Source organism: Dendroctonus ponderosae, unplaced genomic scaffold (assembly GCF_020466585.1).
Source record: "Dendroctonus ponderosae isolate FM_Combo_2020 unplaced genomic scaffold, Dpon_F_20191213v2 Dpon_F_20191213_9, whole genome shotgun sequence".
In the NCBI taxonomy this organism is placed as follows: Eukaryota; Metazoa; Arthropoda; class Insecta; order Coleoptera; family Curculionidae; genus Dendroctonus; species Dendroctonus ponderosae.
Window position 1 is genome coordinate 8,437,551 of NW_026019116.1, and position 9,106 is coordinate 8,446,656.

General features: G+C 48.7%; 3 protein-coding genes across 4 annotated transcripts in view; 1 reads left to right on the forward strand and 2 right to left on the reverse strand.

Moving 5' to 3' along the window:
• The window catches only part of LOC109538833 (DDB1- and CUL4-associated factor 11), a 3,272-nt gene extending 1,178 nt beyond the window's left edge, over positions 1-2,094 (reverse strand). The window contains exons 1-8 of one of the 2 annotated variants that reach the window (XM_019906233.2): positions 1,871-2,094; positions 1,585-1,809; positions 1,431-1,530; positions 1,274-1,378; positions 1,053-1,215; positions 837-983; positions 598-779; positions 207-546 (exon numbers count right to left, since the gene is read on the reverse strand). In XM_019906233.2, the coding sequence (XP_019761792.1) occupies positions 207-546; positions 598-779; positions 837-983; positions 1,053-1,215; positions 1,274-1,378; positions 1,431-1,530; positions 1,585-1,799 (1,252 nt within the window). In that variant the 5' untranslated portion in view covers positions 1,800-1,809; positions 1,871-2,094. Of the gene's footprint in view, positions 1-206; positions 547-597; positions 780-836; positions 984-1,052; positions 1,216-1,273; positions 1,379-1,430; positions 1,531-1,584; positions 1,810-1,866 lie in introns of both variants that reach the window. The other variant, XM_019906234.2, reaches the window with a different exon arrangement.
• A 607-nt stretch (positions 2,095-2,701) lies between these two features.
• Positions 2,702-4,330, reverse strand: LOC109538839 (general transcription factor IIE subunit 1). The gene has a single exon (XM_019906242.2). It carries the CDS (start codon positions 4,173-4,175, stop codon positions 2,961-2,963), a length of 1,215 nt encoding a protein of 404 aa, XP_019761801.2. The 5' UTR covers positions 4,176-4,330; the 3' UTR covers positions 2,702-2,960.
• A 196-nt stretch (positions 4,331-4,526) lies between these two features.
• LOC109538830 (dedicator of cytokinesis protein 7) overlaps positions 4,527-9,106 on the forward strand; it is a gene marked incomplete in the record, with an annotated part of 9,716 nt that continues 5,136 nt past the window's right edge. The window contains 11 exon segments of the mRNA XM_048669923.1: positions 4,527-4,828; positions 4,882-4,951; positions 5,018-5,196; positions 5,252-5,445; positions 5,502-5,844; positions 5,898-6,177; positions 6,234-6,408; positions 6,463-7,235; positions 7,292-7,578; positions 7,629-7,803; positions 7,862-8,802. Of these exon segments, the coding sequence (XP_048525880.1) occupies positions 4,788-4,828; positions 4,882-4,951; positions 5,018-5,196; positions 5,252-5,445; positions 5,502-5,844; positions 5,898-6,177; positions 6,234-6,408; positions 6,463-7,235; positions 7,292-7,578; positions 7,629-7,803; positions 7,862-8,802 (3,458 nt within the window).

The window sequence follows — 9,106 nt, forward strand, 5'->3', positions numbered from 1 at the left end:
AAATTTTGCAATAATCTTGCGTCACCCTTGCACAAAACGACGATAATTTTTCTAATTTCATAGACAACAGACTGCCCCTGATTGCCGAAAGCTTGGTAGATGAAAAAGTTTTCTTTTCCTTCACCACTGCCCCGACCGAATTGCCAAGAAAATCAACCATCATACATTCTCTTAGAAAGACAGTGAGGGGGTAGCTGGCGACTTACGTTCTTTGGGAACCCCCTGCCATCGGTAGTCCCATCGTTGGCTTCGTACCGCTTTCAGCGATTCACTTACGGCGTCCCTGTTGGAGAACAGCCGCAAGTCCCATAGTTTGATCGACTGGTCTTTGCTGTTGCTGATCAAATGCCTGGCATCGCCCCGTGAGTCAATGTAGGTAATTCCGTCCATATGACCGGCCAAAACACCGACCGGCTTTACATTTCTTTCGCGAAGGGTTCGCCGATCCCACACTTTAACCAACCCGTCGTCGCCGCCACTGTATATAATTTGCGATGTATCATCGGCGAAAAGCACCCGGTTAGTGTCATATTCATGAGCTTCGATCTACGGCAAAGTTATAATTAAGACACTTTTTTCCCATTGAACGGCACTTACTCTAGATGTGCACGTTGTCCGCTGTATATCGTAGGTGTATAAACACCCATTATTGGCGCCGCAGACCAGCTCCTTTCCATCCGATGAATATACAACGGAAAAGACGCAAAATCTCCTGTTCGCGCTGGTCAAAGTGAAGGGTTCTTGCCGGTCGGAATCACCGGAAACCTGGCACATGTGAACTAGAAAAGATGGGATTTCAGTTCACTTAGTATAGTGAGCGGTGGAGCCTCACTCACTATTCGTCGACCATGTCGAATAGACACATTGTTCCCCATCTGGACTGAATGCGACGTCGATCAAGCTCCAACCCACATCACGAGCTTTAATGGACTTCAACATCTTATATGTACAGTCTCTCGAATCGTAGATACGAATGTAGCGATCTGAAACATACGACAGGTTTGCAAGTGGCAAGGAAAATAGTAGAGCAACCTCTTGGGGAACGGTTTTACCTTGAGAGGCCGTGAGGAACGTGTTGCCATCAGCAGAAAAAATCCCACAAAACACCTTCCCTGTGGAGTGCTCAATGGACGAAACCATTTCGTTGGGCAGATACCAGCTGGTTATTTTGTTTTTTGTGCCAGCGGAGAATTTACTCTGCTCTTGGAACCCATACTGAAACAACAAGCGAGCTGTTAGCGGCAAGTTTTTCGATTACAATTCGGTCACATACTTCCCGGCTTCTCAACAGCGATATTACATGGTTTACCGTGGTGCTTTTGGGAGTATGCCCCAACAGGCCGCAATCACGGCGAGTCAACAGAGAAAATTCGCTATGCTAAAATGGAGCACACCAGTATTACATTTTCTTCTTAGACAGTGTGACTTACATCCAAAGCTGATGTATCAATTTTGTACTTGATTTTCGGTGGTTTTCTGTTCATTGGAGCTTCGTCGTGGTCGTCGCTGTTATCTATCATTAGACCTCCTCTGTAAAGGGAATTATTTGTAGGATTTCAGCGTTTTTGCCCTTCGTTCCCTTACCTGCTTATTAGATTGTGTAGCATTGCTACAAAATGTGTGGTGCCATCATAGTCGCGATTCCTCGAACGTGTGCGTAGTTCATGCACAAGCTCATTTTCCCTATCAATCTCAGATTCGTCGGACTCGGAGTACTCGGACGTATCCTCACTTTGGTCGAGCCAGGACACTTCCTCCTCATCTAACATAATCAGTCGTCGTGAATTTAGGGCACCCATAAAATGGGAACTGAAACGAACACAAATTGAAGTTCCAATTGGTGGTTTGTTGATAAGTCCCACTCACTCACCCGACAAACACTGGGCCCCTTTAAGGTAGCGCAAACTGGCGAGTCGAAACTGTTCCAAAGGAACGATCGGAAATGTGCAGAGTTTTTCTGATGGGAAAGCGACAATATCAAAGATTCAATGGTATAGTATGAGTGATGTTGTCCACACAGCTGTACAATGTTTTGATTTCGTTTGCACACGATACTCTTCTTACAAGTACTTGACGTTGACATAGAAAATATTTGGGTTGATGCCACAGACTACATACTATTGATGCAGTGAAGTGAGACTGTCAATCGGACGTTGTCTTTGTTCGACTAACGGAGGAGGACGAGGATGGCATGTTGCCGCTGTAGTCATACTGATAATCATTCAGGGCCCTTCTTGCATGTATTGAAGTGAGAGAAAAAGCCGTCACAGAGTCTTTGTTTAGCCTATGGAACTGCTATGGTTTTCAAGTCGCATTTTGCGATAGTTAAGTTTTGACGAAATTAAATATTTAAATACACAAATCAAAAGATGCAGTTGGAGACAATTTATTTTACAACCGAATAAAAACAGGTTATTATAAATATCGAATCAAAATTGATTCCTGGGTTTCAGTCATTTATTGTCTTTATTTATCAATTAAAATACGTTTCGGTGTATTTTTCCACCATCATCAGTCTTGCTCGGCAAAACATGCATGCCAAGGCTTAAAGCAGCAACAACGCTACACGTAAAAACTGATGATGGTGGAAAAATACACCGAAACGTATTTTAATTGATAAATAAAGACAATAAATGACTGATACCCAGGAATTAATTTTGATTTGGAATTGGAACACAGTCAGGAAAGTATATACAATGAATTATAAATATCCACTTATACTATTCTGGTCGTATCTAGTGTATAGAAATGCGCTGGGTAACAGTGCAGAATATTGGGAGTCTCTTGTACAATCCTGGAAGGACCCAAACAAACGATTTTCTCATATCCCAGATAATGCTTTTGATAATAGAAATCCCTTGATAGTTAACGAAATTAAACCGTACATATTTAATTAAAAATATTTTGATTTGTTAATTCGGTAAAGTTGCCAATTAGCACTAAGCTGAGCCACTTCGGAATCAGTAGTTCATGTGAGAGTAATAATCCTGGAACACTTGCACATAAATTTCCTTCTCTGCCTGAGTCATTTCGCTGATTATGCCGTCATTAATTGCGGTAATCAAGTAGGTCTTATTGCCCACATTGACTTGGGGTACAGTGCTGTCGTCTTCATCCTCGCTCTCCATTGTTTCGACGTCCTCCAAGCCGACCTTTTCCTCGTTGGAGTCGTCTGAGTCCGAATCTGAGTCGTTGGTCCCCAAACCTTTAACTGCGCTGGATGTTTGGTTGGTTGGTCGCTTCTCATGCGCCAGCAACACGCTCATAATGTCGTCGTTCTTTGTGCTCGGACTGGTGAGCGTCTCCTTCTGATCCGCGCCGTTCTTTGAGTCGTCTGGAGCCGCACTGGTAATGACTGTGGACTCGGTCATCCAGATCGGGGCCTCTTTGTGCGCAGTGGTGGCTGTTGCGCTGGAGTCGTCCCCAATGGTGATGTCCACTCGGGTTTCCTCCACGGCGAATCCGGCGCTTCTGGTCGCTTCGCCTGACCATTCCTGGCCGGACTGCATTGCGCTCTTTTTGTCCAAGCCCCGGATGGTGCTGATGTCCACTGGTTCGGGCTCGAGCACTTCTGGGGCCAGCTTGATGCCCTCCACTTGCCTGAGCAAAATGTAGAGTGGGTCCAGCTGCTCGTTGAATTTCGCTAGTAACAGGCGTGAGTCCTTTTTCGGCAAGGCGGACGAGTCTTCTTCGACCACCTCACGGCAGTATGTGCACCTGAACTCGCCCGACATGAAGTCGAATAGCTGGTCAGCTTCGAGGTCGGTGAACGTTTTCAGGCAAGCTAAACATTTGAAGCTGGCTCGACTAGTGGCGTCGCGTTCTTCCGTTTCCAGGCGTTTTCTCATCAGATCCAGCTTGTACTTCACCACGTTGACGAAACTCTTGTAGTTGATGAAGTAGTAGTTGATCTTCTGGGCCTTGCCGTCAGCGCCCGTCTCCATCCTCAGTCGCACCTGAAGGAATTTGTCGTTCTTCAGGATGGCGATGCGGGCACGCAACATTTTTCGCTCGAACTTCAGCAGTTCGCAAATATCGTCCTCTTTCATGCACGGGTTTCGCACCAGCATGTCGACAATGAGGGCGTCTTCGATTGTGTAAAAACCGCGAACCACCAATCGGGCTAGTTGCTTTAGGCTACTGGGCACCTCGGTAACCAGACGCTCCTCCGACATTGTCAGCGGGAGTCACTTATTCTTTTTGCATTAACACTGTGGGCTCGTTTACAACAAAAACTCACTATAAACGCAGCGATTCATTGTACACATAAGTCGAGGTTATGGCCACACATTTCCAAACTATTTGGTTATGGCTGGCTGGCTGGCTGTTTTTGCGGTTAGGTTGAGCTGATTCTGATCTAGGAGTAAGGTCGGAAATTGAAAAATAGTATTTTCAACACGCGTTTCCAGCAACTAGTTAGGTTGCGCAAGCATTATCTCTATAATTCCAGTAAGTACTTTATCTCTATAATTCCAGTAAATCACAGAGGTTTCTCTTTATGAATCACAGCTCTGTGGCTGCGACTGCAGCCTGTAAATGCGCCCTTAATAGCGCTTGACGTTGCGAAACATGAGGGGTCATCGTTTGTCCTGCTCGCGCCCAAATCAATCTGTCGATCCTCTCAACTCGTACGGCAGTGGTTCTACGGTCCCTGTGTCTACATCGAAATTATCTGACAGCCGAGCTGAGTTTGTTGATGTTGATAAGTAGAAAATAGATATTACTGAGATAAATAAAACATCGCCCTAATTTCTTAGTGAGTGTTCATTAGCTGGTCTTATGGGGTGATGGCGACCACTCAGCGGGCTTTCACTCAGAAACTCCCCAAGTAATTGCCAGGTGAAAATACGTTCATCGCAGTTTCACAGAGTTTCTTTCCAGGCATCATGCTGCAGACGTGCGAAGGACCGTATCCAGCAAAAGCGGCCTGATTTCGCCAACTACCAGTTCAGTAAGTCGCCTTTGATGCTAAGTTTTGTAAAATTAGGGCGCTTAATAACGTTCTCTCCGTACGTAGAGCTGGGCGCAAGAAATCGTTGAACCATTGGACTTTGAGGAGTTTGTCGGCGCTTATCAGCAGGTTCTGGATCGTGATCCCTTGCGATGCATCCTGGATGTGCCCCTTGGCGACGTACAAGTCGACGTCATCGAGCGCCCTTTGAGGACGCTGCGGCCCATTCTTCCCGAGGAAAAACTGTAAAATTAATGAAACGGAGGGTGTAGAAATTGAATAAAGAGCCTTCTTGTTCAGTGACAGCTTGTCGCCGCACGTGCAGGCTTGCGTGGATTGCTACAAGTCGGTTTGGAAGGTGGTGCGCTACAATCACCGGCAGCTGAGCGGCAGCAGCTCCAGCCGCTCGAATTTGGCCAAAAGTCTGCAGCCCAGCCCGAAGCAGGAGTTTGAAGTCGACTTTCAAGTCACATCGGAGACCAACAGTGAATTAGGTACAAGCACTTCCGTTTGATTTAAATAAATGATTAAAATTTACTTGCTGTTTCAGATGTGGCTTCTCAGGGAAGCAGCAGTCGTCAAAGCATCGTTTCAATCGGTTCGTTGTCCTCGTGCGGCGACACCATCACGCCCCGCAACTCATGGGCCTCCCTGGATCTGCGCCACTCTGCTGGCGATGCCCTTATTCCAGAAATCCTGGAACAGTCGATCTTGGAGTCGCAGGATCAGGTGAACGAGAGTCAGAGGCAGATCGAGCGCCAGGAGGCGCTCTTTGCCCTCGCCCCACACGATCTCCAGATCGACGTGCAGGAGCCTGTGGAGAAACGCCTGGTAGCCGCCGCCCCTTATGAGCATGTGGGCCATCGCGTTCTCGTCAAGTGCCTTCAGCTGACGTAAGTTGGAACATGTACGTCCTTAACTGGTTTAAGTCAACGAATTGAAACAGGATGGACATCGAAGTGGAGCCGCTGTTCGCCTCCATGGCTCTGTACGACTCCAAGGAGCGCAAGAAGGTGTCGGAGACGTTCTACTTTGATATGAACACTGAGGGGCTGAAGAGAATGCTGGGCGGACACGTGCCTTATGCCGATTCCAGCACGCTGGCGCGCAGTTGCATCTTCAACATCTCGCATCCGTCGCCCGATCTGTTCATCGTGGTGCGCGTGGAAAAGGTTCTGCAAGGCGACGTCAACGAATGCGTGGAACCCTACTTGAAAGATGAAAAGGTTCAGTGGCTAACTACGGTCAAAAGTATTCGTTTATTTTAAACGTTTTATTGTAGAACCGCGACAAACTGAAGTCGATTGCTGTGTCCGTCTGTGAGCGGCTCGGAAAGTACCGGCAGGCGTTCGCTTGGACGGCAATCAACCTGATCAGTGTGATAAATGGGGGAAATTCTCTGGAAAGAGACTTTGACCGCGAGTCCACAGGCTCTGGCTCGAACACCAACAGCTTAGGTGAGAGCAATGGAGGATAGTGATGTTTTTACGGGACAGTTGTGGATGTTTCAGATCGCAAATCCTCCGGGAGTGGTTTAGAGCAGCTTCGGCGCAAAGCCTCCGATATGAGCACCTTGACGAGGAGAGGTTCGCTGGACCGCAAGGATAAGTGCAGATCGTGGTCGCCAGACCATTTGGCTACTAATCTGGACACGTTTCGACCGATAACTCTGACGATGAGTTCATTTTTTAAGCAAGAGGGCGACAAGCTGCGCGACGAGGACCTGTACAAGTGCCTGCAGGAACTGAAACGGCCCACTTTGGTGCTGAAGAAGTTGAAATGTATTCCAGCCACCTTCAAGTTGGAAATCTCGCCCTGTCCTGCTGAGTACAAAAACTCATTGACTACCGAACTGGCCAAGTTCCACCCGTATCCGGATGACAAAAGCCGCCCCACTAAGGAGCTGTTGGAGTTTCCGGTTAAAGAGATCTTGGTGCCGCACTATACCTATCGCAACTTGCTCTTTGTCAGTCCGCGCGAGCTGAACTTTTCCAACCGCACTGGCTCAGCTCGGAACCTGGCAGTAAAAGTGCAGCTAATGGCCGGGGAAAGCGAGACGCACTGCCTGCCGAGCATTTTCGGCAAATCCAGCTGCCCTGAGATGGCCAGCGAAGTGTTTTCTTCGGTCACCTACCATAGCAAAACGCCCGTTTTCTACGACGAAATCAAGATCAAGCTGCCCGCTTCGTTGGCCGACAATCACCATCTACTGTTCACGTTCTACCACATTTCCTGTCAGAAGAAGGCCGAGCAGAATGTGGTCGAGTCCCCCGTAGGATATACGGTAAGCGGCTGGGGCATGAATTTGCCGAGTTTTTAGTGATGTTTTTGGTCTTGTAGTGGTTGCCGTTGTTGCGCGATGGTCGTCTGGTCTCGGGGGAGTTTTGCCTGCCAGTGATGTTGGAGCCGCCGCCTCGAAACTACAGCTACATCCCACCAGATGTTTTCCTGCCCGGCATGAAGTGGCTGGACGGCCACAAGGGGCTTTTCAGCGTTATTCTCGATACGGCCTCTTCAGTGCACACCCACGATCCGCCCATCGAGCGCTTCTTCGCCGCCTACGACTACATTCATTCCGGCATCATTCCGACGCGTTTGGGGGAGGTTGGCTCGGAAAAGGAGTTGACGTGAGTTGATCTAATATAAAGGAGTTCAGTCCACTAAAGTCCACCCGTAGGACTGCGATGTTGGGGCTGGCTGGGGCGCGGCCGGAAGCCATAGTCAAGCATCTGCCGCAGATCTTCGACAACATTGTGGAGCTGCTGGTGCAGCCGCCCAGAGTTTCTGGCCACATGATCAACGTAGGGTCTACCTGTTTCGAGACTCTCTGTCTGCTATTGGAGAATGTTTCGGTGAGTGAGAAAACGCGGAGAAGGAAAACAGGAGCTGTGGGTGATTTTGCGGTTTTAGAACATTCAAGAGCTGCCCAGCGACCAGCATGGACGCAACTCGCTGCTCGCCACGTACGTCCACTATCAGTGTAATTTGCCGCACCCGGTGTCCAATGGGGCTCGGGGGGCCCCCTTGTGGGACAGCGGCTCCCTGCTAGTGCGCAGCAACTCGAACCCGGACCTGGAGGTGTCCCATTATCAGCCAAGAGGGCTGGATCGGGCGGCCAGTATGCGAGTCCCGCCAAACGACGCAGTGAGCCCCACTCTGGCCAACTACTCCTGTCCCAGGATAGTGCATCAAGAGCTGGCGTATCAGTGGACGATAACCAGTGGGCGCAACAAGGACCTGGCCATGCAAAACGCCTGGTTTTTGTTCGAGCTGATGATCAAGAGCATGGTGGAACATCTGGCGCACTCCCGCAGTCTGGATGCTCCCAGGAAAATGCGGTTTCCCGATCAGTTTCTCGACGATGTTGCTTCGTTGGTGCAGTACGTGGCTTCGGAGATTGTTGCACACTCGGCAGGGGAGACCAGGAAGGCGCACAAGCTGAACGCCGCCTTGGCGTTCTTTTTCTTCGACCTGCTGTCAATCGCCGATAGGGGCTGGGTGTTGCAGCTGCTGCGCGCCTACGGCAAGTACATCCAGGCGAGAATCGCCAGCCATCCGGACAGCAGTGTTCTGGTCGAGCTCAAGCTGGAGTTCGCCCGGATTCTATGCAGTCACGAGCACTACGTGGCGTTGAATCTGCCCTTTTCGTCGCCGTTTATGTCGTCGGGGGCGGCCGTTTCTCCCAGCCCCAGTGTGACCAGCTCAACTAGCCAGAACTCGTTCCTGTCGGGCGCGCCTCCTAGCCAGGAGCGAGTGAATCCTTTTGCGGAATTGTCTGCTGAGTACAGGCAACACCATTATTTGGCTGGCATGGTTTTGAGTGATTTGTCCACAGTTTTGCGGGAAACACAGTGAGTAAACTGGTTTTGGGCGAATGTAGCAGATGAACAAATGAGGGCTTTAACTTTAACTCCAAATCAAAATCAATTCCCGGGCTTCAGTCATTTATTGTCTATTTATCAATTGAAATACGTTTCGGTGTATTTTTCCACCATCATCAGTTTTTATGTGTAGCGATGTTGCTGCTTTAAGCCTTGGCATGCATTTTTGTCTGCAAAAAAGTCATTTATTGTCTCTATTTATCAATCAAAATACGTTTCGGTGTATTTTTCCACCATCATCAGTTTTTATGTGTAGCGTTGTTGCTGCTTTAAG